This window comes from Lissotriton helveticus, chromosome 3_1, assembly GCF_964261635.1.
Source record: "Lissotriton helveticus chromosome 3_1, aLisHel1.1, whole genome shotgun sequence".
NCBI lineage: Eukaryota > Metazoa > Chordata > Amphibia > Caudata > Salamandridae > Lissotriton > Lissotriton helveticus.
The window spans coordinates 1,834,336,393-1,834,363,569 of NC_136061.1; the positions used below are offsets into that span (position 1 = coordinate 1,834,336,393).

General features: G+C 45.9%; 1 protein-coding gene across 2 annotated transcripts in view; it reads left to right on the top strand.

The window, feature by feature from the left end:
• LOC144823879 (mucin-5B-like) overlaps window positions 1–27,177 on the top strand; it is a 737,446-nt gene that overhangs the window by 387,831 nt on the left and 322,438 nt on the right. For both annotated transcript variants that reach the window (XM_078682767.1, XM_078682768.1), the window contains 2 exons: window positions 8,275–8,318; window positions 10,442–10,630. In XM_078682767.1, coding sequence (XP_078538893.1) covers window positions 8,275–8,318; window positions 10,442–10,630 — 233 coding nt within the window. The remainder of the gene's footprint in view (window positions 1–8,274; window positions 8,319–10,441; window positions 10,631–27,177) is intronic.

The following is a 27,177-nucleotide window of genomic DNA, read 5'->3' on the forward strand; positions in this document are numbered from 1 at the left end:
AAGAGTGTGATAGGTGAAGAGAGAAGGGGATGAGGAAGTGGTCAGACCAGTCTACATGAACCGGGATAGCAATAGTAAGCATGTCTGCTTTAGATCTAATAAGGTCCAGAATAGAGCCCTTTGAGTGTGTTGTTTCAGTGCAGTATAAGATCATTTGCTGATTGAAAAGTGGCAAGCCTATTGGCAGCAGAGTCTTCCAAAGAGCCCCAGTGAAGATTGAAGTCTCCCAAGAAGATCTGCCTGTCACTTTGAGAGTATTGGTCGCTGATGAAGTCTGTGAGTTCCTCCAAAAAAGAAGTGCAGTCACCAGGCGGGTTAACATCTGAAGGGTGAGCAGTGTTGCACTTGAAGCTCCTGAGACAGACATTCAAATGTATGGAAAGAGCTGTTAGGAAAAACCAGAAGTTGAAGGGAGTTTCTGAAGATGATTGCAACACCTCCCCCAACTTTGTCTGTTCTGTCATTTCTAAAGATAGAATATTCAGTGGGTAACAGAAGATCAAACATGGTATGAGAGTTGTTGTTGAACCAGGTCTCAGTGAGGAAGAGAATGTCAAGATTGTGGAGAATGATGGTGTCAGAAATTTCCAGTTTGTGTTTAATTGCAGTTCTGCAATTGTGGAGCATACAGCACAACTCTGAAGAGATTGTTTTAGTGACAGGGCGTACAGGCTTTTAGGGGTGATAGGGATAATGTTCTCGTAAGAGGCTGCCAAGGTAGAGTAAGCCTGGTGAGTAAATCTAACAGAAGAGATGGTCGGGATAGTGTAGAGTAGGTTTCCTTGGAGAGGAGACTGGAAGGGGGTGGTGTTAGAGGTCTTGTAACTAGCCAGTAAGTTAGCGATGTCTGCAGAAGTCAAATTGTGATTAGCTTTTTTGGGGCGCAGGAGCAAGGTACTCCTCGGGAGTTTAAGGAATTGAATATTTGCCAAAGGAATTGGGTTGTTTGGAAAGGTGGATATCTTAGTGCTTAAGAGTAAGATGGTAGCTTCAAGCTGGGAAATAGAGGAGATGAGAGATCTTAATTTATTTTCTAGAGAGAGTAGGGGTGAGCACAGAATGTTAGGTGGCGCGATGGATACAGGAGGAAGTGCAATTGACGAGGGAGAGCAGGGATAGGTGGGCGTCCGGGGGGTATTGGGGTACAAGAGTAAAAGGTGGAGGTAGATGGTGGTTGAGAGAGGTTGTTGATGATGTTGAACAGAGGAGAAGAATTGGGATTATATTTAGGAGGAGACAGGTGAGGGGCGAGGAGGGAGGGTGCAATACGGTGAGGAGAAAGAGGGGAGTCATAGAATGACAGGATGTTTGGGGAGAGGAGAAGGGGCTGGAAAGATCCCATAAGCTAGGAGAGGTGAATGTAGGGGGACAGGTACCAGGCAGAGTGGGGGGGGTATTGGGCTAGAAGGTTGTTGAAGAAAGAGTATGGTTCTGCAGGGTCCGAAGGAGGTAAAGGCAGGAATTACAGAGGGGGATAAAGGGTTGAGCAGCATTTTTTGAAGAATGGGAGGATGAAGAGAGAAGAAGGGGGTTTGTGATCAATTCAGGGAACAAGGAGAGGGGGAGAGCAGGTAGGGAAGAAAAGGAAGGGGGGAAAGGGACAAAGTATGTAAAGTTAACTGGGAGATCAGGTTGTGGGAAAGGTGGATTAAACAAAGGTGTGGTGTGCAGGGTTAGGGGGAGGAGGTAACATTGGAATGCCGGGAAGGTGCAGAGTAGAGAAGGAGGGTGTTAGCCAGAGGTATGGCTGGTGGGTTGAGGGGAGGTTTTCATTGGGAGGGGGAAGGGAGCAGGGGAAAGGGGGGCAGAGGGTTGGCCTGTGCCTCCCGGGAGAGCGGCCTATTGGAGTATGTGGGGGTCAGGGGAAGAGATAGGGAGTAAATGGTGGGGCTAAATGAAGAGTCAAGGGAGATCACAGTCGCAGGGGTGGGGAGTAGGGAAGGAAAGAGATGGTCAAAGAGAGAGAGACAAGTGTCTTTATCGTTGAATCAACACAGTGCCATTGTTATATAGTGAAATAGTGAGTGAGCCATTAAAACAAGTAGAGGGGGACATTTTAAGCTGCTGCCCATGTGGGATAGATAATGAGGAGGTGACATTGAAGGAGTTATAGAAGCTGTTGGACCAGGAAGGGATGTCGTGAGTGAAAAAAATCAAGTCATTTTTTAGCCTCCCAGAATGACCATTATAGAATTGGTCAACAGAGGGAATCATGAGAGCAGCTTTCAGGTCTCCCAGAACCCTTTCCTATCAGAAAGTCTGCCTTTAACACAAGGAGTGTCACAGGGCTCTATTTAAACACTACTGTGTTCAAACTTTATATTGGCCACCTTGCGGACATTGTGGAAAGACATAATGTAACAAATGTGTTATACGCAAATGACACACAGAATACTATCACTTTATCACGAGATCCGGAAGGCTCAGCCTTCCGTTTCTCTTTATGCCTAGATGAGCTAGCCACTTGGATGGCCAACCACTGCCCTAAACTTAATGGCAATAAAACAGAGGTACTGGTTGTAGGGAAAGTGCCCTCTATCTGGACTTCGGCCTGGTGGCCTGTCCCCCTAGGACCAACTCCTGCTCCCAAAGCAATAACCAAAAATCTTGGGGTCTGGTTCGACTCTGACCTCTCCTTTGACAGTAAAGTCAGGAGAGTAGTGAGTAGATGTTTTGGAGTCCTTTAAATCTAAGGAAACCTATCGATCTCCTCTCTATAGCAGCCAAGTAGACTATTGTGCATGCCCTTGTCATGGCTCAACTGGACTTTGGCAATGTCCTATATCTGTGGGCAGCCAATGGAAGCCTGACCAGGGTCCAACACATTCAGAATGCTGCAGCATGCCTGTTTTTTGTCTCTCTAGAAGATCCTTAGCCTCTAAAGCTTTGAATAATCTCCATTGGCAGCCCATTGAGAAAATAATTAAGTATAAAGCAATGTGCTTCTGTCACAAACGAGCCCCAACTACCTTTGACCTTTAATCATGCCTTATATTCCTTCCTTCACTTTCAGTTCAAGTGATTCCTTTCAGGATAAGGTTCCCGAAATTCATGAAGCACGAATGAGTGATCGGTCCTTCAGTTACCTTGCAGAAAAAATCGGGAATTCTCTTCCCTTGATGTTGAGACCTGATTTAGTGGAACATAATTTTCACAAACAACTGAAAGCCTAGTTATTTTCAGCACCATTTTCTAACTAGCGTTAGGTCTGTGATCTTGTTCTCTGTTCTCCTAGGTCTGATTCTAGCAAGGGGATACACCGTTGGTGTAACCAGGTGCTCTATAAATGGCATTTGATAGATTTGATTACCAGTTCGACTACGGAACACGTGGTTCGAATGTGTATTAAAAGTATGGCGGTCGGGCCATTTTGGGACTGATGCATCTGCCAGGGAACCCTCGTTCCATGGTGGTGGCTCGGTGGTCTGGGGCAGTAATATCCCTGGAGGTGTCGCTGCAGCACGACCAAGCATATTATGAATTTCCCCAGATTTTTCATGGCGTTGAGCCTGCCGTGAAAAAGCTGGCATTGGGGAAATAAAGAGGGTTGAACAGGGCCCCCTGTTGCTCCTGTACACTGGAATGCATATCTGTACGCATGCACACCCAGTTTCTACATGGCATGGACTAAACAGACCATGTCGTGCAGGAACTTGCTTTGTTGTTTCCATTGCTGTGCCTTTTTCAACTGCCAAAGGACTGCCGCCAAACCAGGAGAAAACTGCTCTGGCGGGCAGGCGGCTGTTGACTTTGTTGGTGCGGGAGCAGAGCAGTGGTGTGCTGCTCCACTCCAATGGCGTCTAACTCATTGTCAGACCCTAGGTATTTACAGCTTGGTTGACAACAATGTGGCCCGGATATACTGTCCATTACACAACAGAGCATTTGACGAAAAACTGTAATGTCGCATTGCGCCAACTTGCAGAAAAGGCCTGTTATGAAAATGTGATCCTTTTGTGCCTAACCTACAATTTCCACTGAAGGTGCACTCTCCTGTACACTTTCCTAGCTGTAGATAACAGCAGGAGACTCAAAGATGTAATGTATGCTTCAGAGTAATTCCCATATTACATGGAAGTCTATCAACATGGTGCCTGACCAGTTCCTTGTGCCTGCTTCTTCTTAGTGTTAGAATTCAGGGAAAAGCCAGTTCTTGCTATTTAACAAATTTGGCTTTGTGCCAAAACACAAGGTTTTTACCCTGGCTCACTTCGGAGGACCCTCTATTCATACATTAACAGGGGAATGAGACAAATGGGCTTTAATGCAGCACGGGTATCCATTTTCATTCAAAAAAAAGCTTTTGCTCATGAAAGTTGATCCGTCACTGGTGGTTGAGATGCTTATTGATATTATGTTATGGTTTGCAATGCTTTAGTAAATATTAGCAAGGAACAAAATGGAATTCTTGAGTTAATCTCAGCCCCTTACAAATAGTCAAGTCAAACAGTCCCTTGTTTTTTTGCCCACCAATCTACTTCAGACAGAAATGACAAGCATGTTAGTCTTGGTTTGTCTCAAATTGTTGCCCTTGAGTTCTATGGCACAATGAGCATTGAACCCAGTTTTTAGGCATATGCATTGCTTTTATGTGTTACACTAAGTAAGACAAAAAAAGTGACGGATGGAATGCTTGAACTTAACTCTGCCACATTAATACATCTCAGTTTGGTTGCTTTTTTCTGGATGAGACATCTGTGTTAAAATGTTTCTGTCATTTTTGTATTGCTGATAGTGCTCCTGGAAGGGTGTTGGCTATTCATGAAGTTGTGACGTGATTGTTGATTAATCTCTTTGGATGAGATTTGGAGTGTTTCTGTTTATCAATTACAGTATTGCAAGTGGAGACACTTTTTGATATGACAATCTGGTCATGAGTGCAATTTAGTATTTGGTCAAACTCTTCTCTTCGTCATTTAACATGTTTTGCCTCACACAAGAGTTAATGTACCTTTGTACCAAAAGCAGTGTAATCTTCAGGCAACCTTTAGCAAATATATTTCAGAAATGTTTGGAAGATATCTGCCTCCTCTGGCCTACCTTTTGCTATCTCTGGTTCAAGTGTTAATAAACGCAGCAGCAGAAATAGAAAGTAGACTGTGGCCATGTTCACTTTCTAGAGTTTCAACTCCTTGCCTTACCCCAGACCATAGAAACTCCAAGGATTCTGTTTCAGGGCCAGTCGGTGGAGAAATTGGCTAACTTTGGAACATCATTGGAAGTATTAATGGGAGTGAGATGTCACTTCAGCTAACTATGACAGTGCTGTGAATAACTTTCCAGGGGCACCACTGTATCAAAGGCCTTTTGTAGCATTGGTTAAATGTTTTATTGCTAAGTTAGTAATGAATAATATTCTTCACCCACGTTATGAGCTTCAGCACAGATCATTTGGTTCAGATCATGTGGGAAACCTCTGTATTTCATCTTGCATTTAACTGGCAGGATTGTAGAACTTGACAAAAATCCCAGCAAAATAATCTTGTTTTATGAATGTATGTGGCAAAATGTGTTTCTCTTTGTTATTAGATGCTGAAAGTCATTGCAAATTTACTAAGGGCCTCAATACAATGAATGGCGGTCAGATGAGCCTCCGACTATCATCGCAGTGGGATTGAGACCACGTGACAATTGGTTGACGGTCCCACCCATCATATTTTGATAAGAAACTGCCTTTATGTATACTGCGGCTTATGCTGTGTCCCAGAAAAGGGCAGCAGCACAATCTGCAGTAGAAAAAGGCATGTTTTAAAATATCCATGCACTGTGTACCAGGCACCATGTGGTATCAGACACATGGTGCATGGATTTTTTAGGGGGCACCACCATTACGTATCCCCATGCACACATTGCAAATCCTTATAATTTGCATAGAATAGGAAAATAGTGTTGGAATGGGCTTTCCTTCCCCTTTGTGACTCGCAGTGCTTTTAAGCCGTTTGTAGGACCACAAAGTACAGAATGGTTACCAGCTTCTGAAGGCATGCAGAAAACATTTGCAAAGTGGGCAGTTAACATATTACTCTGTGGGGACTATTCACTAACGGAAACATAGGCCCCGATTCACAGAACTAACTTAAGACAAAATCCTAAACTTACTACCATTTTGGTATTCACAGAAGGCACTTACTCATTTTGGTATTCACAGAAGGCACTTACTCATTTCGATATTCACATAACTTAGGAGTCCTAAATTTAGGACTCCTAAATGCCTTCTGTGAATACCGAAAGTCTTAAAGTTAGGATTTTTCTCAGTTTAGGAGTAGTAAAGTTAGGACTCCTAACTTTAAGACTCCTAAATGCCTTTAATACGGAAAGTATTAAAGTTAGGGTTTTTCTCAGTTTAGGAGTAGTATAGTTAGGAGTCCTAACTTTAGGACTCCTAAATCCGTTCTGTGAATATCGAAAGTCTTAAAGTTTGGATTTTTCTCAGTTTAGTAGTCGGAAAGTTACTACTTCTAAACTGAGAAAAATCCTATCTTTAAGACTTTCGGTATTCACAGAAGGCATTTAGGAGTCCTAAAGTTAGGACTCCTAACTACTGTGAATACCAAAATGAGTAAGTGCCTTCTGTGAATACAAAAATGGTAGTAAGTTTAGGATTTTGTCTTAAGTTAGTTCTGTTAATCGGGCCCATACACATGAGAACATTTGAGAAAATATACACATGTACATTTACTCTCTTTCTATGCAATAAATGACCTTCTTTTGGCTATTCAAATTTTACAATTTTAAATGTACTGAAATAAGGGGGTGGAATGAAATTTATGAGGGTAGAGGTACTATCTGTAACGTTTCACGCATAGGCGCAGATCTCTGCCACTGGGATGAAGATGTCCCTTGTTAAAATATGGTAATAACTTTCAATGTTTATTGATTTAAACAAATTAGTAAAACAATTTTAAGATAAGCATTATTGTAACTTAATTTAATGTATTTAATTTAAATGCACAAACAAAAAAGCTGCAAAAGTATTACATTATTTTTAAAGATTTATGGTGTGTAAAATATTATTCCAATGTTTTGATCAATTATTTTTAATTAATTAACTACTTTCTAGCAAGATACATTTTTCATTTATTTTAAAATTATAAAAGGTTATTAAAAAATTAAAATAAACTAATAACCCTGAACCCCTTCTACAATCTTGCTTAGCCCATCTTTGCTCCTCCCCAAGCCCGTTCCATTTAGTAGTTAGTATTCCCCATTTTCCAACCACTCTGCATGTCCAACCCACAATAACTACTAAACTGGAGACTTACAAATGCTGAGATTTCTGATGTGGGAGTGAAGATCCCAAAACAGTAAAGATAGGAGAGGCAAAAACTTCATCTGCATGTAGGTATGTGAATAGCATTTTGTAGTAGGTGAGTAATACTATTGTAGTACTACTAAACGTAGCACAACATGCCACTTGTGAATATGTCCCCAAGTATGCTGCTGCAAACACTGGGCAAAGCACATTGCAGCTTCATGCTCAACTATATACTGGGCCAGATGTACAAAATGAAGGAATTGCAATTTTTACCTAATCACAATTAGGAAATTGCTTCCAATGTAAGAAAACATATACGATTTCAATAGTGTTTCCTAATGGGGTCTCAAATGACCGACCTCATGAATGTTAATGAGCTAGGTTGCAATTTGTGACCCGTTCGGAATCGCTGCCATCACAGAAATGGTGGCCTGCTGAGGTTAGAAGACCACCATGTCTGTAATTGCGTTTTAATGAATGAATTTGTTTTTTAAATGCAGCCTGTTTTCCTTCTAGGAAGAGATTCCCCTACAGGCAGGTGCAATAAGTGACTGCACATGCCTGCAAGGGGATGTCTGGGGATTCATGGCGTCCTGACAGTGCTCCCCTAACAGCTTTTTTGCCTCTGCGCCCGCATCTGTAATACAGTGTGGGCACAGAGGCAAAGGAATTCCCTAATTTGCATGGGCATGCCCCCATGCAAATGAGGGAACGCCCTCTGATGATAGTGCTGGTGCTTTATGTGTGCCCGCGCTATAGATATTACAGAAGGGGATGGTCAAGCATCTGTGGCCCCTTCTGTGATACCAAAGTGCCACAGGGGCACTCAAAGTGGGCACAAATGCCCATTGCGCCACTGGGACACTCCTGTAATACGGTCCCATGACTCCAGTCCCTTTGTTCTGTGACTCCAATAAAAACATAAAAAAGTCCTATGTAATGCATAAAAAAGTGTCTGCAATTTGCTTGCCTTTTATCAGTTGCCACACTTTACACACTGCATTGTTTTCTTTTTACAGTACCTGTACAGTGAAAGGCATTACATGCAAGTATGATGTTGAAGGTAGGTACTCAGATTACCCTATATAAACATGTATCGGCTGTACAGTCCTTTGAACATCTAATTAGCTTATTTGCATTATTAAGTATCAGTTGCTTTAATGAATATTACTCTGTATAAATCACAAAAGTTTAACTCTCGACAAGAACCTCAACATACAGAAGCACATCAGTGCCGCCACCAAAGGAGCAAATGACCAAATGAACATTGTAAGAAAATGAAAACCCTTCTTCCCCCCAATGAGTTCAAGCATGCAGTGTAAGCCCTAGTGATTCCCCAGTTGGACTATGGAAGTGCAACCCTCTCTGGATTGCCTAGATCTAAACTGAATCCTCTAAGTGCATTGCATCATCTCTGCTTCAAGGCTCATCACTGGCTCAAAAAACAATTACTTCCTCCAAGATCTGAAATCCCCCAACTGGCTCTCTTACAAAGCAAGAATCCAGCTAAAAATTGCCTGCATGACACATAGAGCCCTCTACTTCAAAACCCCTAGGTTTCTCGCTCAGAAGCTTACATTTTCTTGTGCCTCCAGATCATCCAGAAGCACCAATACCTTACTTCTGAAGCAACAGTGATTCCACAAGATGGAAACTTACAATCATACAATCTTTCTCTGGAATTGCCCAAAGAATATGGAACTTCTTGCCCCCTGAAGTCAGAATGAATCCTTCAACTGTATCCTTCAGGAAAAAAATCACAGTACTTCTTATGAACAAATGTCTGCCTTAGATCCTAACATACCCATCCCGATTCTTCAATCCACTCATGACTACTTCTCACTGACTACTTTATTGGTTTCGAATCATCAATCCTGACACTAGCCTCCCTATTCTCGATGTTGTCTGATAAAGCAGTTTTATTGACTATGATATTTTTGTTTTTGTATTTGTTTATCTTCGCTGCTCTCTGCACATTGTAAAGCTTACCCTACCTTTTTTGGTACTACCTTATCTTGTATTTCTTCTTGAATATCTTTTCATTCTTATTAGTGTTCTGCTCTCTGTAAGTTTGTAAAGCGCTCATACCCGCAATGGCCATGTTTGTGCTATAAAAAGCTTTCAAAATAAAAATAAATAAACATAGTTGATGAGATCTGAAATTATCAGTGACATTTTAAATTATTAATGGGAAATATATGTGACTTGTACTTTTATTTGGTAGCAAATATATATATGGTCCCAAAAAGCTACCTAGGAGCAAGTCCACATTCTTTCATTTGGCATTTGGCCAACCCACTTGGACCCCCTGCCACACCCATATTTCCTTATGAATCAGGTAGCGCTGCCTGAGTTCCTGAAAAGACCCACATCCTTTGTGCTGATCCTTCTGAGACTGATGAATGTAAGGAAACACTGTTGGATGAACGAAGATGCTTGTAATTGCCTGTGATGGAGCAAGCAATGGCTCAACAATTAAATATTCCCAGCATTCCCTGTAGAGATCTATCATGTTTAAATTTATGTTGTACAGAGCATCAGGGCCCGTATCAGCATGTACTATCTCACCGTAGAGTCCGGTGACTATTTGTATGCATTTATGGTGTCTAAAGTGCATGCAGTTATCTTTAGAAGCATCACAGTTTATGTTGAACTGTATACTCCACTCGTTGGAAACGGCCAGCCTGATGTGTCCTTTTCAGCAGTGTAGCGTGGGTTGCAGCGCCCGGGGCAAGACAAGCAGCCCTCCACTTTTCTTTACAATTTGCGTCCCTATTAAAATGAACCCCTAAGAATGCCCCTAATAATCGTCCAGGGCAACCACCTCTGTGACCCACTCATGCTACGCCACTGGTGCTTTCTTCAGATCATGTATTAACTTGAAGACATTACAATACAAATGGATGTCCTTTAAGCAATACAATCGAATACGTATTTGATCTTGGTTCAGCAGCTCTTGATGATATGGCCCCAGAATCCACAATAATCCACCATAAAAAGCATTTAAGTGGGAGAATTTGGTGCAGCATTACAAATTAAAATCATAAGGCAAAATTAAGCGCTTAAAAGCAAAACATGTAAACAGCTAAGTTAACATTATAGCAAAAGCACTTGAGGTGTTTCTAGGCATTTCTTTAAAGTGAATCATATGACTGATTGATTTATGTTTCTGTTTATGATTTTCAGCCTGCTTCTGTGACTATGAAGGAACGATCTACCTGTACAAGGAGCTCATCTACCAGCAGAAGGACAGCATTGGTAGCTGTATTAATGTCACCTGTGGGTTGAATGGCACCCTGGATAGTACCTACTATACATGTCCTGAAACAACACATACGACCACTTTCAAGTCTACCACTGTGACAACAAGCTCAGGTACAGCAATTATGAAAAGTCCACTCCAGTTATTCTTACATGAAAGTGAGAATTTTTGTACCTTTCCGTGGGTCTTCTGCTGGATCATAAAATAATGAGTTGGGTTAAAACTGGGACAAATAACTTTAGATGGATCTATTTGGTCTGGAATGAAAATGTAAACTTCTCGGATTAGCATTAGCATTCTTTATATTCTAGTTTGGTTTACATATAGGGCATTGCACAATTTCATAAAACACACCATGACATCTGGAAAACTGTCAGGTAAACATGGTAATATCTCTAAAGGATTTTTGAGGAGTAACTAACTTGTGTAATATACAGCATTAGCGGGCAGTGTACAGTGGCTATATTGGAAACATTGTATTTGTTGAAAGGTGGTGTACTAGCAACAACCAGTGATTTTCATGCATATCTCTACTATATGGATGAGGAGTCATTAGGCATTATGAAGGGATTAGAGCATGATGAAGACATTTCCGAGTTTTGCTTTTAATAGTCTTGAATTGGCAATGTGCTTGAGATAGATATTTACCATCTTCTTTTAATAGTTGGGACATTATCTGAGTACCCGACTATTTTGTAGACATGTTCGTACCCATTCTTATCTCCTTTTCCACATTGAGAGCCAAGACTAAAACTGTCCCTCGCTACATCTTTCTACTTCGTTGAAATTCCTTATATTTCCATTTGTAGAAAGTGAATATCATCCACAAACCTATAGACTTTGGCCTCAGAGGATGACTTTAAAAGCTTAATTGGAATAAATGACTGATACATAAGGTAACAAATAAAAGGTCAGCTCAATATTTATTTTCGAAAGGGGAGAGCGTGGCCTGGCCGGCTGCAAGATGGCCGCACTTTGAGTGGGCTCTGTCGGCCAAGCTTTACTATCCGGTATAATCCTGCAGGCATCCTCACCACACTTGCACTCCAACGCTACTGCTGGACTTTGCTTCACGAGAGGCGCCAAACCGTCGCTCTGCCTGCTCCCGGCTGGGTCCTACGGCTGAGTTTCGCCATCTATGGCCGACGCTGGGCATTTGTCTCCGATCCCGCGTGGGTCGGCCTTCTCCTGTTCTGGGGCGCGGCGGGCTCCTGGTGCTGCGCAAAGCCGGTGCGGGATCCGAGGACATCGACTGACATCACCAGCCTGATTGTTTCTAGCTGAGAGGGGTGTCGCTGGAGCTTAGTGGACCTACCCTGCCCCCTTCTCTCTGCCCCTGAAGCCTGCACACGTCAGCTCCCGTTCAGAGCACTTTCACTCCACAGCAGGTAGGCATTGTGGGCTCCTGCGAGTTTCTGGGGCTGTGTAGGCCCCGGGACTCTCTCGCTACCACGTCCACCTCTTGTCAGTGCCTCTCACGTCTAGGCTGGCCCCCTGGAGCCTCTGGAGCACCCATAAACCTTCCTGCTCTTAAGGTGTTGAGGCCTGGACTGGCGGCTTAGAGTGTGTTGTGCAGCCAGATCTGTTCAGCTTAACGGTGTAACCTGCCATCCTCGCAGTACCTCCCCCAACCTTGCTTTCCGCGTCCTTGGGGAATTGCTGGTTCGCCTGTGACTGCCCACCTGACTGCTGGCCTTCCTTATCTGCTCATCGTTTCTGCGGGAGGCTGTCAAAAAATCAATCAGTCATTTGTTAAGCACACTACATACCCGCGAGGGTCTCAAGGCGCTTTGGGGGTGAGGTGGGGGCCGCTACTGATCGAACAGCCAGGTCTTTAGTATCCTCCTGAAGTCAGCAGGTCTTGGGTCTGTCGTAGGCTTAGTGAGAGGGTGTTCCATGTCTTGGCGGCGAGGTGGGAGAAGGATCTCCTGCCGGTGGTTGTTCTTCGGATGCACAGGACGGTGGCGAGTGAGAGGTCAGCGGAGCGTAGCTGGCGGTTGGGGGTGTAGAAGGAGAGCCGTCTTTTGAGGTAGGCTGGGCCGGTCTTGTGGAGTGCCTTGTGTGGGTGGATGAGGAGCTTGAAGGATATCCTCTTGTTGACGGGGAGCCAGTGCATGTTTCTCAGGTGGGGGGTGATGTGGCTGTGTCGAGGCATTTTGGAAGCGTTGTAGTCGATTGATGAACTTGTTCGGGGCTCCCACATAGAGGGTGTTTCCGTAGTCGAGTCTGCTGCTGACGAGGGCCTGGATGACTGTCTTTCTTGTATCTGTTGGGATCCATCTGTAGATCTTGCGGAGCATGCGGAGGGTGTTGAAGTAGGAGGAGGAGACGGCGTTGACTTGCTGGGTCATTGAGAGCATTGAGTCGAGGATGATTCCCAGGTTGCAAGCGTGGTTGGTGGGGGTCGGGGCTGCCCCCAGTGCCGTTGGCCACCAGGAGTAGTCCTAGGCAGATGGGTTGGAACTGAGGATGAGGAGCTTCGCTTGTCAGAGTTCAGCTTCAGATGGCTGATCTTCATCCAGTCGGCGACGGCCTTCATTCCTTCATGGAGGTTTGCTTTGGCAGTGATGGGGTCCTTGGTGAGGGAGAGGATCAGTTGAGTGTCGTCGGCGTAGAAGATTATGTTGAGGTCGTGCTGTCGGGCAATGTGTGCGAGTGGGGCCATGTAAATGTTGAACAGTGTCAGGCTGAGGGAGGATCCTTGGGGTATGCCGCAGATGATCTCGGAGGCTTCGGAAGGGAACGGGGGAGGCAACACCCTGGGTTCTGCTGGAGAGGAATACAGATTTACTGTTCACTCCATTGACTCACTGGCTTGGTGGTCCATTGCCTTTCATATCACCCCAGGGGTATATCCTCTGTACCACAGCTGCCTCCATTGGGGGGGCTCTGCTGGACTTCTTCTCGCCTCGTATCACCAGCTACTGACGGACCGTGTGCCCCTAACTCAATTTGTTGCCTCTTCGCCTCCCGTTGGCCTTTCTCCTGCCTACTGAGTCTCTCATCATGGGGAAGACTGACCCAAAACATCCCAAAATAGCTTTTGAGCTCCGTAGGTCCTCCCGAAAGGAAGGTGCTTGCTTCGAAGGTGCCGACTCTGCTGCCACGATGGATGCCCCCCCAATCGAGATGACGACCTTAAAGCCATTATGCTCGATGTCAAGTCGACAGTGACTGGAATCGCGACCCAATTGGACCAACTCTCTGCCCGTCTGGACTCAGTAAAGGCCTGTGTTGACTCCCACGACAACCGTTTACTCCATTTTGAGTCCAGGGTGTAAGACGCCGAGGATGCTGCCACCCAGTACCGTCAGAAACTTCTCCAGATGGATTAAATCTTGGCGGTCGTCCAGTAGAAGAACAAGTATTTGGAGGCCCGCTACTGCCGGAGCAACCTCTGTATTACGGGTCTTCCAGACCTCCACCGACATTTCTCGGATGGAGGACTTTGTGGAACAGCTGATCAGGGAACTCTTCCGTGAGAACCTCTCCCCAGTTTTCATCGTGGAGTGTGCACATCGCTCACTTGGTCCGCGTCCAGGTCCTGGGCTACCTCCACGTCCCATCATTGCAAAAAAATTAAATTACTGAGATCAGGACGCCATCCTTAGTGCGGCACGAGATAAGGGCACCATCAACCATCAGGGTAACACACTATCCTTCTACCCGGACTACACACTCACTGTTCAGGCGGCCCGGCTAGAATTCCTTCCAGCCAAACGCATTCTTCAAAAACATGAGGTCTCATACTCCTAAGCCTACCCGGCGTAACTGAGGGTCCATCAGTTGGCAAAAACACTCTTCTTTCCATACCCAAGAGAGGGCCTTGCATTCGCCAAGAAGCTTGACAAAGCGACCCACTCCTCCCCTTCCAAATCTCAGACTGACGGCGCTGATCGCCTGAGTGACAATGATTGAAGTGCGAACATTGGTCTTCATTTATTCTTGTTCTGTATGATGCCTAACACTACCTAAGCTTGGTCACCCTGCTTTATTGCAGGGGTGTATGCCTAGCCCTGCCTTGCCCCATGGGATGATCGCCCAACTCTAAAGCTGTTCTCTCCTATCTCAGTTGTGGGTTCTTGGGGTGGGTTACTCGACCTATACGGGGGTTGGAGTGGGTGCGGGGTTGGGGGGGTTTTGTTCTTTTGGGGGATTAGGTTGGGATGGGGTGGTGGATCTTTCTTGGTGTTTTTTGTTCCTCTATTAGGGATGTGGCTTCATTTTGCCACCGTTTGTTTGTTATGTACTGCTTCCACATGTCTAGATTTTGACACAGCATTGTACTTACTGCTTCTCCTTGCCGCGCGTCAAATGTTATTCAACTTCTGTACACACACTACTCCTTTAGTCCCTCCTCCCACTGGCTTTCTGTATTCACTCGGTCTGGGTGTACAGGGTGCTATCCTTGCTCACTGTCACGTTCAGCATCATTGCTTCTTCTCCGCCAGATCTAGGCTGGTGTGCTTTTCCCATATTGTCCTGCCAGCTGATGCCCCTGATGCACTGATTGCTCCCGTCATGACGCTCCCCACCTGCATTGCATAATATTACTCTTAGGACCACCTCCTCATGACTGACAAAGTCTGCTTGACCTGGAATGTCCGCGACCTGAATGACCACCATGAGGCCAGACTGATACACTCACACTTACAGAGACATAGGTTGGACATATGCCTCCTGCAGGAGACGCACCTGATGTCCGGGTCCCTCTCCAGATTCCATGTGCGCTATTGGGGGGAATCCCACTCCTCCACCTATTCTTCTTATGCTAGGGGGGTTTCCATTCTGATACGCAGGGTCTCCCCTGGCACACTGCTCAGGCACTTACCAATCCAGAGGCAGGTATGTAATCCTCCACGGTTCACTATTGGCCCAGGCCATGACGATCGCCGCGGTCTACTGTCCCAACTCGGACGATCCAGACTTCTTCAATCATATATGGCACCTCTTCTCCGCTTGTGGCCCAGCGGCTGACATCTGTGAGGGGGATTTTAATGTCACTCTTTTGGCGGGACTTGTTCGGTCTGGTTCCTATACATCCCACCCGCGTGCCTCAGCGGCCCTCACATCTATTTTAACTGATGATTCTCTTAATGATGCTTGGTGCCACCTTCGGCTTGATGCCCTAGAGGGACCATGTGTCACCGGTGGGAGGGGCTGTTAGTCATGCATGGATTTCTGGCTGACCTCCCCGGATGTCCTGACCTGGCTCACCGGCGCAGCACACATGGCACATACCTTTTCTGACCATGCGCTGGTCCAGATTTGCATCCTTCTCCCCCACTCCCCGCAACGTGCATTTACCTGGCATCTCCCCCCAAACACTCTCCGGGACACTGTCTTTTGGGCTGACATTCAAATCGCTATTACTAATTATTTTGACCTAAACTCGGGATCCATGGACTCAGCTTCGGTACTCTGGGAAGGGTTTAAGGCCGTCATCCGGGATGAATGTATTTCCAAACAGGCCGGTGTTCTTCGCTCCATCCGCACTACTCTGGCTAATCTCGAGGCGGAAATAAAAGATCTGGATGCCACCCAGGCGATACACCCCAGCCCTGGGATGCTGTCATTGATACGCAAAAGCACACTGAATTCTCGGAAGAGGCTGCCCGCGAACCTTCCTTCTTGGGTTGGGAGGGCCGGGCTCGTCGCTTCGGTGAAGGCGACCGCCCGGGACATACTCTTGCCAATCTCCTCCGCCCACCACGTGCTGCTTCCTATGTCACGGCCCTCAGCGACGGGGGTTCATCTAGGACCACCTCCCCGGTGGAAATTAAGTCCCACTTCCTAGATTTCTACTCACAGCTATACTCCGCCAGCACCCCTCCGTCTAGTGAGGCCTTTGATTAATATTTCAAGTCTATTGGGCTGGTCTGGCTCGAGGACTACCACCGGGAATTTTTAGATGAACCATTCTCTATGGAGGAAATACTCGCAGCCATAAGTGGCCTACCCAGGGACAAGGCCCCGGGCCTAGATGGCCTATCGGTCTCATTCTACAAAATGTTTGCAGATCTCCTTGAACCCCACTTTGCGGCTATGTATAATGAATCCTTTAATACTGGCCTCTTTCCGCAGTAGCTCCGGGAGGCTATGATAACTCTGCTTCTCAAACCCAACAAGCCTGCTGACCATCGCAATTCCTACCGCCCTCTTTCCCTAATAAGCATTGACAACAACATTTTCACCAGACTCATCGCCTCCCGCCTTCTGTTACTCATGCCTCTCATTGCTCTTCCGGACCAATCTGGTTTTATTCCTGGTAGAGCTACCTCGCACAACCTCCGTACAATTTTCTCCGTATTACATCAAATTAATCCCAGCCTTCCCACGGTGGCTGCTCTGCTGGACGCTACAAAGGCGTTCAACACGACTGAGTGGCCCTTTTTATTCTACCTCTTACCATGCATGGGCTTCAGGGAAATGTTTATACGCAAGATCAATACACCACCCCTCGGCATGCCTACGCATCAACGGCCAGATCTCTGACCCCATTAGCATTGATTGTGGCACCCAACAGCGGTGCCCTTTATCGCCCATGTTCTTTGCCATTGCAATGGAGCCCTCAGCTGCCAGGTTCCGGCAGCACCACACTCACAGAGGCATTGGTTTATCTGCCCGCTCCCCTCTCGTCTCCATGTATGCAGACGACGTAACCTTATACGTCCGTCATCCTCAAGAAAATCTCAGCCCTCTGGTCCGGGAAATCATACGATTTGGCATACTTTCTGGCATCCAAGTAAACTGGAGCAAGTCAGTGTTGTTTCCCTTGAATGATGCCACCACGTCGTTCACACCGGACTTCCCGTTTGTGTAGGCCTTGGGCCCCACGCGCTATTTTGGCATCTGGTTGAGTATTGACTTGGACGAACTGTGGAGATGCAACTTCGGCCGTGCAGTTGACTGGCTGGAATCCGGGATCCCGTCCTGGTGCCGGCTTCCCCATTCCTGGCTGGCCGGATCGCAATCGCTAAGATGATGGTCCTGCCAAAATTTCTCTACCTGTTTTTAAATGTCCCTATCCCTCTCACTACTCACTTTTTTCACAAATTAAGCTCCCTAATCATGTCGATCGTCTGGGCAGGGAAACAGCCAAGAGTCGCGTACAATATCCTCACCCTCCCCATATCTGTCGGAGGTATGGGGGCTCCTGACTTCAAGATCTATGCCTTGTGCGCCCAGGCCAGCTTTCTGCACTTCTGGATTCATCCTACCCCTTATTAACCTCACGTTGCTGTTGAGACGGATATAGCATCCCCCTGGCCATTGTCCACGGCTTTGTTCGCACCGGCGGTGCGCCCGCGAGCGGAGGTAGACATAGTCGAGACATTGCGCTGGGCCTGCTCCGGCATTCACCGGCTCTCTAATCTTCCCTTACTCTCTGCAAATGCTGTGCCAATAGTGTACCACCCTGATTTTCCTGCACTCCAGCCTTCTGGCATGTCTAGGCATGCAACGCGTTTGGGTTTGCAGAAAGTTACGGACCTCTACCCAGGGAACACTTTCTACTCCCTTCCTGATTCCTCAAACCCGTTGGACATGCTTCTATTCTATCAGCTGCATGCTGTCTGCCGGAAACTACACTCTAAATTCCCTCAGCCCCCACTCACTATGCCGGCTCTGGACTTCATGTATACTTCCCCGTCCCCACACAAATTAGTCACCAAATTATAGGCTCTTATGCTAACGTCCACCTCCATTTCTTCAGACCGGCCATGGGAGGCCGATCTTGGCATAGACATTGTGCAGGCTGACTGGTTATACTGCTGCAACCAGACAAAGAAGCTGTCACCAAATTATCGGCTCCGTCTGATACATTTTAAGTTTGTGCACAGGCTGTACCGCACCCCTGCTCAGCTCCACAAGCTCGGACTCATTCCACGGGACACTTGCATACATTGCGCTGCCCCCTGCTGCGGACTTTGCACACTTAGCGTGGTTATGCCCCAAGGTCTCTGAATTCTGGCAGGCGGTGTGCTCCACGATTTCTGACATCACTAGTACCACGGTGCATCCTGACCCTCCCCTGTGTCTTCTATGTTTTGTAAAATTCTGGGAAAAACCAAAGGTGATGATGGACGGAGCGTTGACAATACAAACACTCACCTCCAGTCAACTGATCTGGGTTTAATCCATCATCGTTCTTTAGCTTACTCCGCCACCCCAGTTCAGACATGGCCATATGCAAATCAGTCTGACCCTGTGCCTCATGGGAACAGTCCAGCCCGAACTGCCAAGCCATGTCTTCCCTGGACCGGAATCAAGCTTCCCAGCACCGGTTTCTGGCATTACAGCCGTCTTCAGCCGGGCTTGCTTGACTCCAGTGGCAAAGTGAGCAAGGGACTCATGTCTGAGCATACCCTGCCAACTTAGGGCGAAAAATGAAAAACCAAAGGTGATGATGGACGGAGCGTTGACAATACAAACACTCACCCCCAGTCAACTGATCTGGGTTTAATCCATCACCGTTCTTTAGCTCACTCCGCCACCCCAGTTCAGACATGGCCATATGCAAATCAGTCTGACCCTGTGCCTCATGGGAACAGTCCAGCCCGAACTGCCAAGCCATGTCTTCCCTGGACCGGAATCAAGCTTCCCAGGACCGGTTTCTGGCATTACAGACGTCTTCAGCTGGGCTTGCTTGACTCCAGTGGCAAAGTGAGCAAGGGACTCACGTCTGAGCATACCCTGCCAACTTAGGGCGAACAAAGAAAAACTAAAGGTGATGATGAACGGAGCGTTGACAATACAAACACTCACCTCCAGTCAACTGATCTGGGTTTAATCCATCACCGTTCTTTAGCTCACTCCGCCACCCCAGTTCAGACATGGCCATATGCAAATCAGTCTGACCCTGTGCCTCATGGGAACAGTCCAGCCCGAACTGCCAAGCCATGTCTTCCCTGGACCGGAATCAAGCTTCCCAGGACCGGTTTCTGGCATTACAGCCGTCTTCAGCCGGGCTTGCTTGACTCCAGTGGCAAAGTGAGCAAGGGACACACGTCTGAGCATACCCTGCCAACTTAGGGCGAACAAAGAAAAACCAAAGGTGATGATGGACGGAGTGTTGACAATACAAACACTCACCCCCAGTCAACTGATCTGGGTTTAATCCATCACAGTTCTTTAGCTCACTCCGCCACCCCAGTTCAGACATGGCCATATGCAAAATGTAAAATTCTGCCCAGATTTTAGTATTCTAGTCCATGTATTCTAGCAATAATGTAGCCGAGGCAGACATAGCTGAGTTAAGCTGTAGGTTTATTAGTAAGGTAACAGGAAGCAGAAGTATAGAACAAGCAGCCCCACCAGGAGCAGCCTCCTATCTGCTCAGCCCATCTCCCAACTGACAACACTCTCTCGATGCCTGATTGCGATGCTGCTAGTACTGGCCAGGCGTAGGGTGGCCATGTGTTGGTGTCACAGACCTGCTCCTAGAGTTGAGAGCTGGCTGGAGGACGACTCTCTGTGTCAGACTCTGTTATCTGAGTTCTGGGACTTTCTACCCGCCAAGTCCCGACCTGTCGACATCTGGGGCCCTCTGTTAACTTACCTCCTATCGCGTACCCATCCCAGTGGCGCTGCCTCTCCTGTGCTCCCCGCCGGCTCTGTGCCCGCGGTGGCCGCCGGTGCTGGTCGGGGACTGCCTCCAACCTCCACATAGATGTCCCGCCCTGTGGCACCCATCACAGTGTTCATTGTCGAGTGTGTGACCCCCACAAGGGGAGGGAGCCCTGTGAAATTATGCTGTGATTCTCCCTTAATATATTTATGCTTCTTGCAAGGTGTAGTCGACTTGTTTCCGAATGCTTAACTTGGTTTGTATTGTCAATATCACAAAAACCCTGTCCCTTGGACGATAAATGTCGGTATTCGTTTTTAGCAGTAGAGAGGCCAACCATCAATTTCTACTACTGCACCACCAAACTTAGTAATTTATTCTTGGGGTGTATTACCGCACCTCGTCCAAAATTCTTTATCTAAAAAATGGGGAAATTCCTTGTAAACTTCAAAAAGACAGTCAACCAGAGGACAAAAGGATGTCTGGACCAATAGTTTGCACAGTACATCAAAATCCAAATCAAATGTGAAAAAATGTGTGGAGAACAAAATGACCCCTCACGGGCGCAGCACCCTCGGGGCAACTGGCAGGTACTCACCAGGTTAGGCCCCTTTTCTCATCATAGGTAGTCATTTTGTTCAAAAATAAAAGTGTCCAAATCGAAAACAAAAAGTGTGTGCAGTGCAATGGAGCAATAAGTATTCACTCCATTCGTGACAAGCAGTGATTAAAATCAACAGGCACACCTTTCGCACAACTTTATTCTGGATTATTAGGCGTGAGCTGTTGAATTAAAAAGGCTGGTAGCTAACTCCGCATACCATTACCTATTGCCAACATGTTTCTCTGCCTCTAGAACTTTTGGCAGATTCGTCAGGGCTAGACACCCTGTCACCGCACCAATGTTGGACACCTTGTTCTCTGTGACTGTCAAATTGAAAGAATACACTTGTTAAAAACACCCTAGGCAGCCCCTTCCAAATAATACATCGTCAAGCTGTCATATTTGTAATAATTACCCTCTGCCAGCACACTTTTTTCGTACCAGCTGAAGAGGGGAATCTTTTAGCTCCTCATGTGAGTCTTTATTTGTATTAATTGGCCCCTGCGATTGTCTCGTCAATCTGAAAAACCACATAAAAGGGATACAAAGTATATCGTGAGTCTTACTTCGAATCCAACAGTATTTTTTTTTTTTTTTAACCATTTATTAAGCGCCTGGTTACACATAAGACAGTGTGTCCCCGCGCTAATTGCTGCTACGATTTCCAGGGCCAGATGATGCTAGAGCCATAGGAGGGGAAAGTTACATAATGGGAAACGAGAATGTCTTAAGTTTACCCCGGAATCTAGTTTCCGAAGGTTCCATGCGAAGATGTAGCGAGAGTTCATTCCACTGTTTAGGGGCAAAATATCTGAATGAGCGGCCGCCCATCCTGGCCCTCTTAACTCGAGGAAGTTTGAACAACATCGTGCCGGAAGATCTTAAATTCCGGGTAGGACGGTGTATACTAAGAAGATTCTTAAGATAATCTGGGCCTTTACCTTGTGCGATGCGATGTGCAAAACAAAGGACTTTAAACTTAATCCGTTCCCTGACTGGGAGCCAATGAAGCTTTGCTAGCGCGTTCTTCCCAGAGGCTCTTCGAGGAAGCCCAAGCACAAGGCGTGCGGCAGCGTTCTGGACACACTGAAGTTGGTGGAGGCCTTTCACACTCAGGCCTACTAGCAGGGCATTTCCATAATCAAGGTGGGGGGTCACCAAGGCATGGACAATAGTCTTTCTGGCACCTATTGGAAGGAGATCTAAAACCTTCCGAAGGACCCTTAGTACGTTGAGACACCTACCTGTCACCTTGTTGACGTGTGACTTAGAAGAGAGGTCCGAATCAAGCATAACGCCGAGATTTCTTACCGTATCCACAGGAGTGGGCGGGCTACCCAGTTCAGTAGGCCACCACCTATGGGACCAGGCAGATACTGTTTTCCCCACCACTAACAGTTCTGTTTTTTCGCCATTAAGGCGCAGACAGTTGTTGTTCATCCATGATGTCACTGCTGACAAACAGTTGGAAAAATTAGTGGCATCATCACTGTGGTCGGGCGTAAGCTTGAGTATTAGTTGGGTGTCATCAGCGTAACTGACAATGGCCACCCCAAATGCCTCCACCACATGAGCCAGGGGTTCCATATAGATGTTGAACAAAGTAGGGCTCAAACTTGAGCCCTGAGAAACCCCATGGCTCATCTTTCTAACGGATGACCTGAAGGGTGGGCAGTGAATTTGAAAACTCCTATTGGCCAGGAAGGAACGTAACCACTCCAGTGCTGATCCTTCCACCCCCATCTCAGAGAGTCGGGACAGCAGCGTTGTGTGCAGCACGGTGTCAAACGCTGCACTTAGATCCAATAACACCAACGCTGCTGTCTCACCCTCATCTCCTAGCTTTCTGAGGCACTCGGTGGAATAAAGAACGGCTGATTCCGTGGAGTAGCCAGGTCTAAATCCTGATTGTGAGGGGTGGAGGAGGACTTCCTCCTCAAGATATGCCATAAGCTGCTTATTCGCAACCTTCTCTACAACTTTGGAGCAGAAAGGAAGGAGGGAGATGGGGCGGAGATTTTGGAGTTGAGAAATATGAATATTTGGTTTCTTTTTAAGAGGGATCACCTGAGCAGTTTTCCATGCTTCAAGTACATGACATTCCTGAAAGGACAGTGTCACCATATGGCTAATATGGTCAATTAGCATACTTTCCATAACCCCTTTGCAACGTGCCGGAGGGCATACGTCGCTGGGAGAGCCGGATTGTATGTTATTGATGATAACTAATAAGTCATGTCTTTCAGGTGTTGTGAAGCATGTAAGATGGGATTTCTTGATGGAACTAGAACTGTCTCTCGTGCCTCTTTGTTGGCCTAAAGGGTCGACACTGGGTATAAAAGTGGCATGGATTTTATTAACTTTTTCCAAAAAGAAATCCGCAACAGAATCGCATATCTCATCAGAAAATGTATCTTGAGCTTCCAGTCTAGTAGGAACCGTAAGCTCCTTATAAATAACAAAAAGTTCCTTAGTGGGATTGTCTGCCAGTTCAATCCTGTTTTTGAGATAAGTACTTTTCTCAGATCTTACAAGTTTTTGATATTTTTTTAATTCCAACTTATAAAGAGCTTTATGTTCTGGAGCATAGTTTTTTCTCCAGCTCCGTTCCAAGGTTTTACATTTAGTTTTAGCCAATTTCAGTTTTTCTGAGAACCATGGTGCAGTTTTGGATTGCCTTGCCGGGGGTTTGGTAGTCCAGGGTGCTACTTTATCCAAGGCATTGGACATCCAACTTTCATAATTGCTCCATACCTCATGTAGGGTATCACCGGATGGTAGGGGATGTTCTGATAGGGCATTTCCAAACGTTTCTGGGGTAAATTTCTTCCATTCCCTGCGTTTCTGAGAAAGAAGTATCCTAGGTCTAGATTCTAGGGGCACGTTCTTAATTTCAAAAGGGACGATGCTATGGTCCGACCAAGTCGTTTCAATTGGGGGTAGGACTCTAATATCCTCCCAGTTGGCAAAGATAGGGTCCAAAAGATGGCCAAGTTGATGTGTAGGGGCTGTGGATACCAAATTAACCCCCAGGGGTTTCAATGCCATAACCACAGCTTGCGCCTCTCTACATTCTATATCATCGAAGTGGATGTTTAAATCACCCAAGATGAGAAACTTTTTATATCTTAGCACTGATTGAGTTGTTAATTCCAGAAGTTGGTTCCCAAAGTTAGCAGCACTTCCTGGCGGGCGGTATATCAATAGTCCATTAATGATATTCTTAGGTCCAACTCTTATAGTAAAGAAACCACTCTCACTATTAAGTAGTGAGGTCTTAACTAGGTTGCATGTCAAATGTGATTTGTAGATAAGGGATAACCCCCCTCCACGTTGTTTTTCTCTATCCAGCCTAAGTAGACTGTATCCAGGGGGAATAGCTTCGAGGGCATCTGGAGATGAGACATCATCCATCCATGTCTCTGTGAGAAACATTGCTTCCGGACTTCATCTCTAAGCAACTCATAAATCTCAATTTTATGCTTAGCCATGGATCTACAGTTTAATAATATCATATTTAATTTAGTTTCTTCTGTCACGTCCCTTTGCAGAGACGGTAGAGTCTGGTTACACGTCTCGCAGTAGAGGGGTAGTGTATCAGCCCGAAAAGTATGGTGGCAACTATTAATTGGACTCTGGCGTAAGGAAAGCAGATCCTGCTTGGAGTAGTAATGAAAATTATTGCAGTGTGTATCTGTAGGGTTAATAGGCGTGATAGGACCAGAGATACCCGCCCCGCGCCCCGGTCGATCGCAGACGGGCGCAGACGGGCAGGACTCTGGCTTGACTCCGGCGCGAATCCGGCGCTCCCGCTGTTTGCGTCCGCTGCGCGGAGTCATAGCCGTATGTTTTTATACCGGCGCCTCAAGCGCCAGAAGAGGAGATCCCTATCGAAGATGGCCACCACAGAAATCTCGGCCCGAGCCCCCAGGGATGCCGACCTTGCAGTCAGCCGGTCGTTAAGGGTGAGGCAAGCAAGTAAATCTGCCGCCACTAACCTAATTGTTCAAAAGATGTATTTTAAAATAAGCTGGTTGCTGCACCCTGAAATCGGTGACTAAATCAGCAGCGTTAAGGTAATGCCTTCGAGCACCAAGCGCTAATGCCAAGGGCAGTTGCAAGGGGGGAAAGGACACAAGGGAAAATAACACAGTAATATTTAAGATCAGTTAAAAAAGTAACCACCCGGCTCACGCCTCAGGGGTCAAAACAACAATCTCCTGAATGAGAGTGCGTCCTTTGTTTTTATACCGGCGCCTCGAGCGCCAGAAGAGGAGATCCCTATCGAAGATGGCCGCCACAGAAATCTCGGCCCGAGCCCCGAGGGATGCCGACCTATCACGCACAAACGTTAACTGACAACTGTACCCTGGCTTAAGGACTTTCTCTATCTCGCAAACACTGTTTTTATATAACAAGCAACAACTCGTTCTCTTTTTCCACAATCGTGATGTTATAAACATAGTGTTTCCTTCCTTTTAATCTCAAAGCATCGAGTCACTATATGCGTATAAACGTGCACACAAACATACATCAACCGCTCAATACTCGGCTCCATTCACAATGTTGCCCTGCTCGCCGCATTTAGTTCAATCTCTAGCGGCAGCTATTACTGGCGCATCGGCTCAACCGGATTTATTTTCTGTGACCCGGCTCCCCACTCCTCACCATACAGAGCTTCACGGAGCTCTTCGTCTCCTCCTGTGACCTCCGCGTTTACCCGCCCTGCATATCAAAGTCAGGCGGCGTGTGACGCTGCTACACGCTGGTCATCTGACCAGCTTCCTCGGCGTCTTGCGCCATTACTGCTTGGGCATCGAAACTAAAACTTGCCCGGCCATTACTGGTGCAATAAAGTTAATTCACACTTACAATGTATCTGAATAACCAGCATATTTACACCGATTATCCATAATGTAAAATCTCATAGTTCCTGCTATTTCAGATGAAAAATGCCTTATTTGAGGAAAAGCAGACGTGAAAATTGCCCAACCATTACTAGTGCAATAGAGTAAATACAGGGGTACAGTGTATTTGAATAACCAGCATTTTTACACCGATTATGCATTCTGTTAAGATCTCATAATTCCTGCTGTTTCAAATAAACATGCTATTTTTAATATTGCATGCATATTACCACCATTCCTATTTTATCACTTGTGCATCTAAATAAATCTATGCACAAAGATGTTTTGGGTTTAAAACAGAGTTGAGTGTTCCATTTAAGAACCCCCCAAAAGAGAAAAACCACAAGAGAAATAATGCAGTCTCACAATTACTACCGTGGTACTTAGATTATAACAATGGTCAGACAAGATCAAGTACTGTGTCACAAAACCGGAGCCCCGGTGGACACCAAAGAGCGTTGAAACGTTCTGTGGGGTAAAGAACCAATTTATTCATCTGTATTTCTTGACCCTATTCCTCTCAATAATTTCATTGAGGCCATGTTGATCACTCTTTTCTCTTTTCTCTATAAATCCAGCGAGCTTCTTTTGAAAGCAGCACGTTCTCGATGTTATTTGGAGTACCCTTCACTTTTTCGAGTACCGTCCAGGTGAAATTATGTTTTTCTTGAAAACAGTGCTGGACCAATTTAGTCGTGAGCTTGCCTGCCCTTATGGTACTCAGGTGTTCTTGTACCCTAACCTTTATTTTCCGTGATGTTAACCCAATATACTGCAAGGAACATAAAGAGAGGCAGTGGGTTGAAGTGTTCTTCTAGGTGTCTACTAAACATTGACTCAAATATTGTACCCACAGTTCCTTGCAAAAAAGAACCTCTGATGCGGATAACCCTACTTTGTTCCTGGAATATAGTTGAGAAAGTGTTGATCCCTCATTCTTGCAACATTATGATAATGACCAACTGAAAGTCAAGGAAAATGATTAGTCTTTCGGTGGTCTCCAGCCAATAAACAAATTATGCATGATACATTGCCAAATGGATCAGGTTGATAACCAACATCTTGTAGCAAAAGCAGGTCTGATAAATCGTATTTTATGGTTCAGACAACTTGTCAGTTACATTTATTCCGCCCATGTTCTTTTTAGAATCAAGTGTACAGTTGGGCTAATACATTTCTGCTGACTGACCTCAAACGATAACTGGAGAGAGGATTTGTAGTGAGTACATGTAGATCTCATCTTTCAAAGAATTTTATACCTATGCGTTACTTGTAATGAAAGGCTCAACACTGACATTTTAGGAGCTTTCTTTACAAACAAGCTCCTGTGGTAGTCCTTCTCAGTTTCTATAAATTGTCCTGCAGCCACATTGCTAACCTTGTGCTGTATTGTTTACTGAAAAGCTGAATTCCTGTATAGAAATTCCATTCCTGTGCCCATCACCTTCCATTTGTTCAAGGTTAGAGACGTGTGTGCCTCTGTCTTGTACCCTGGAGTAGACACCTTAGGAAACTTTGCTGAGACATTTTTGACAACAGCCAAATTTTGAACAGATTGTCATGGTCTGGATGGCTCTGTGG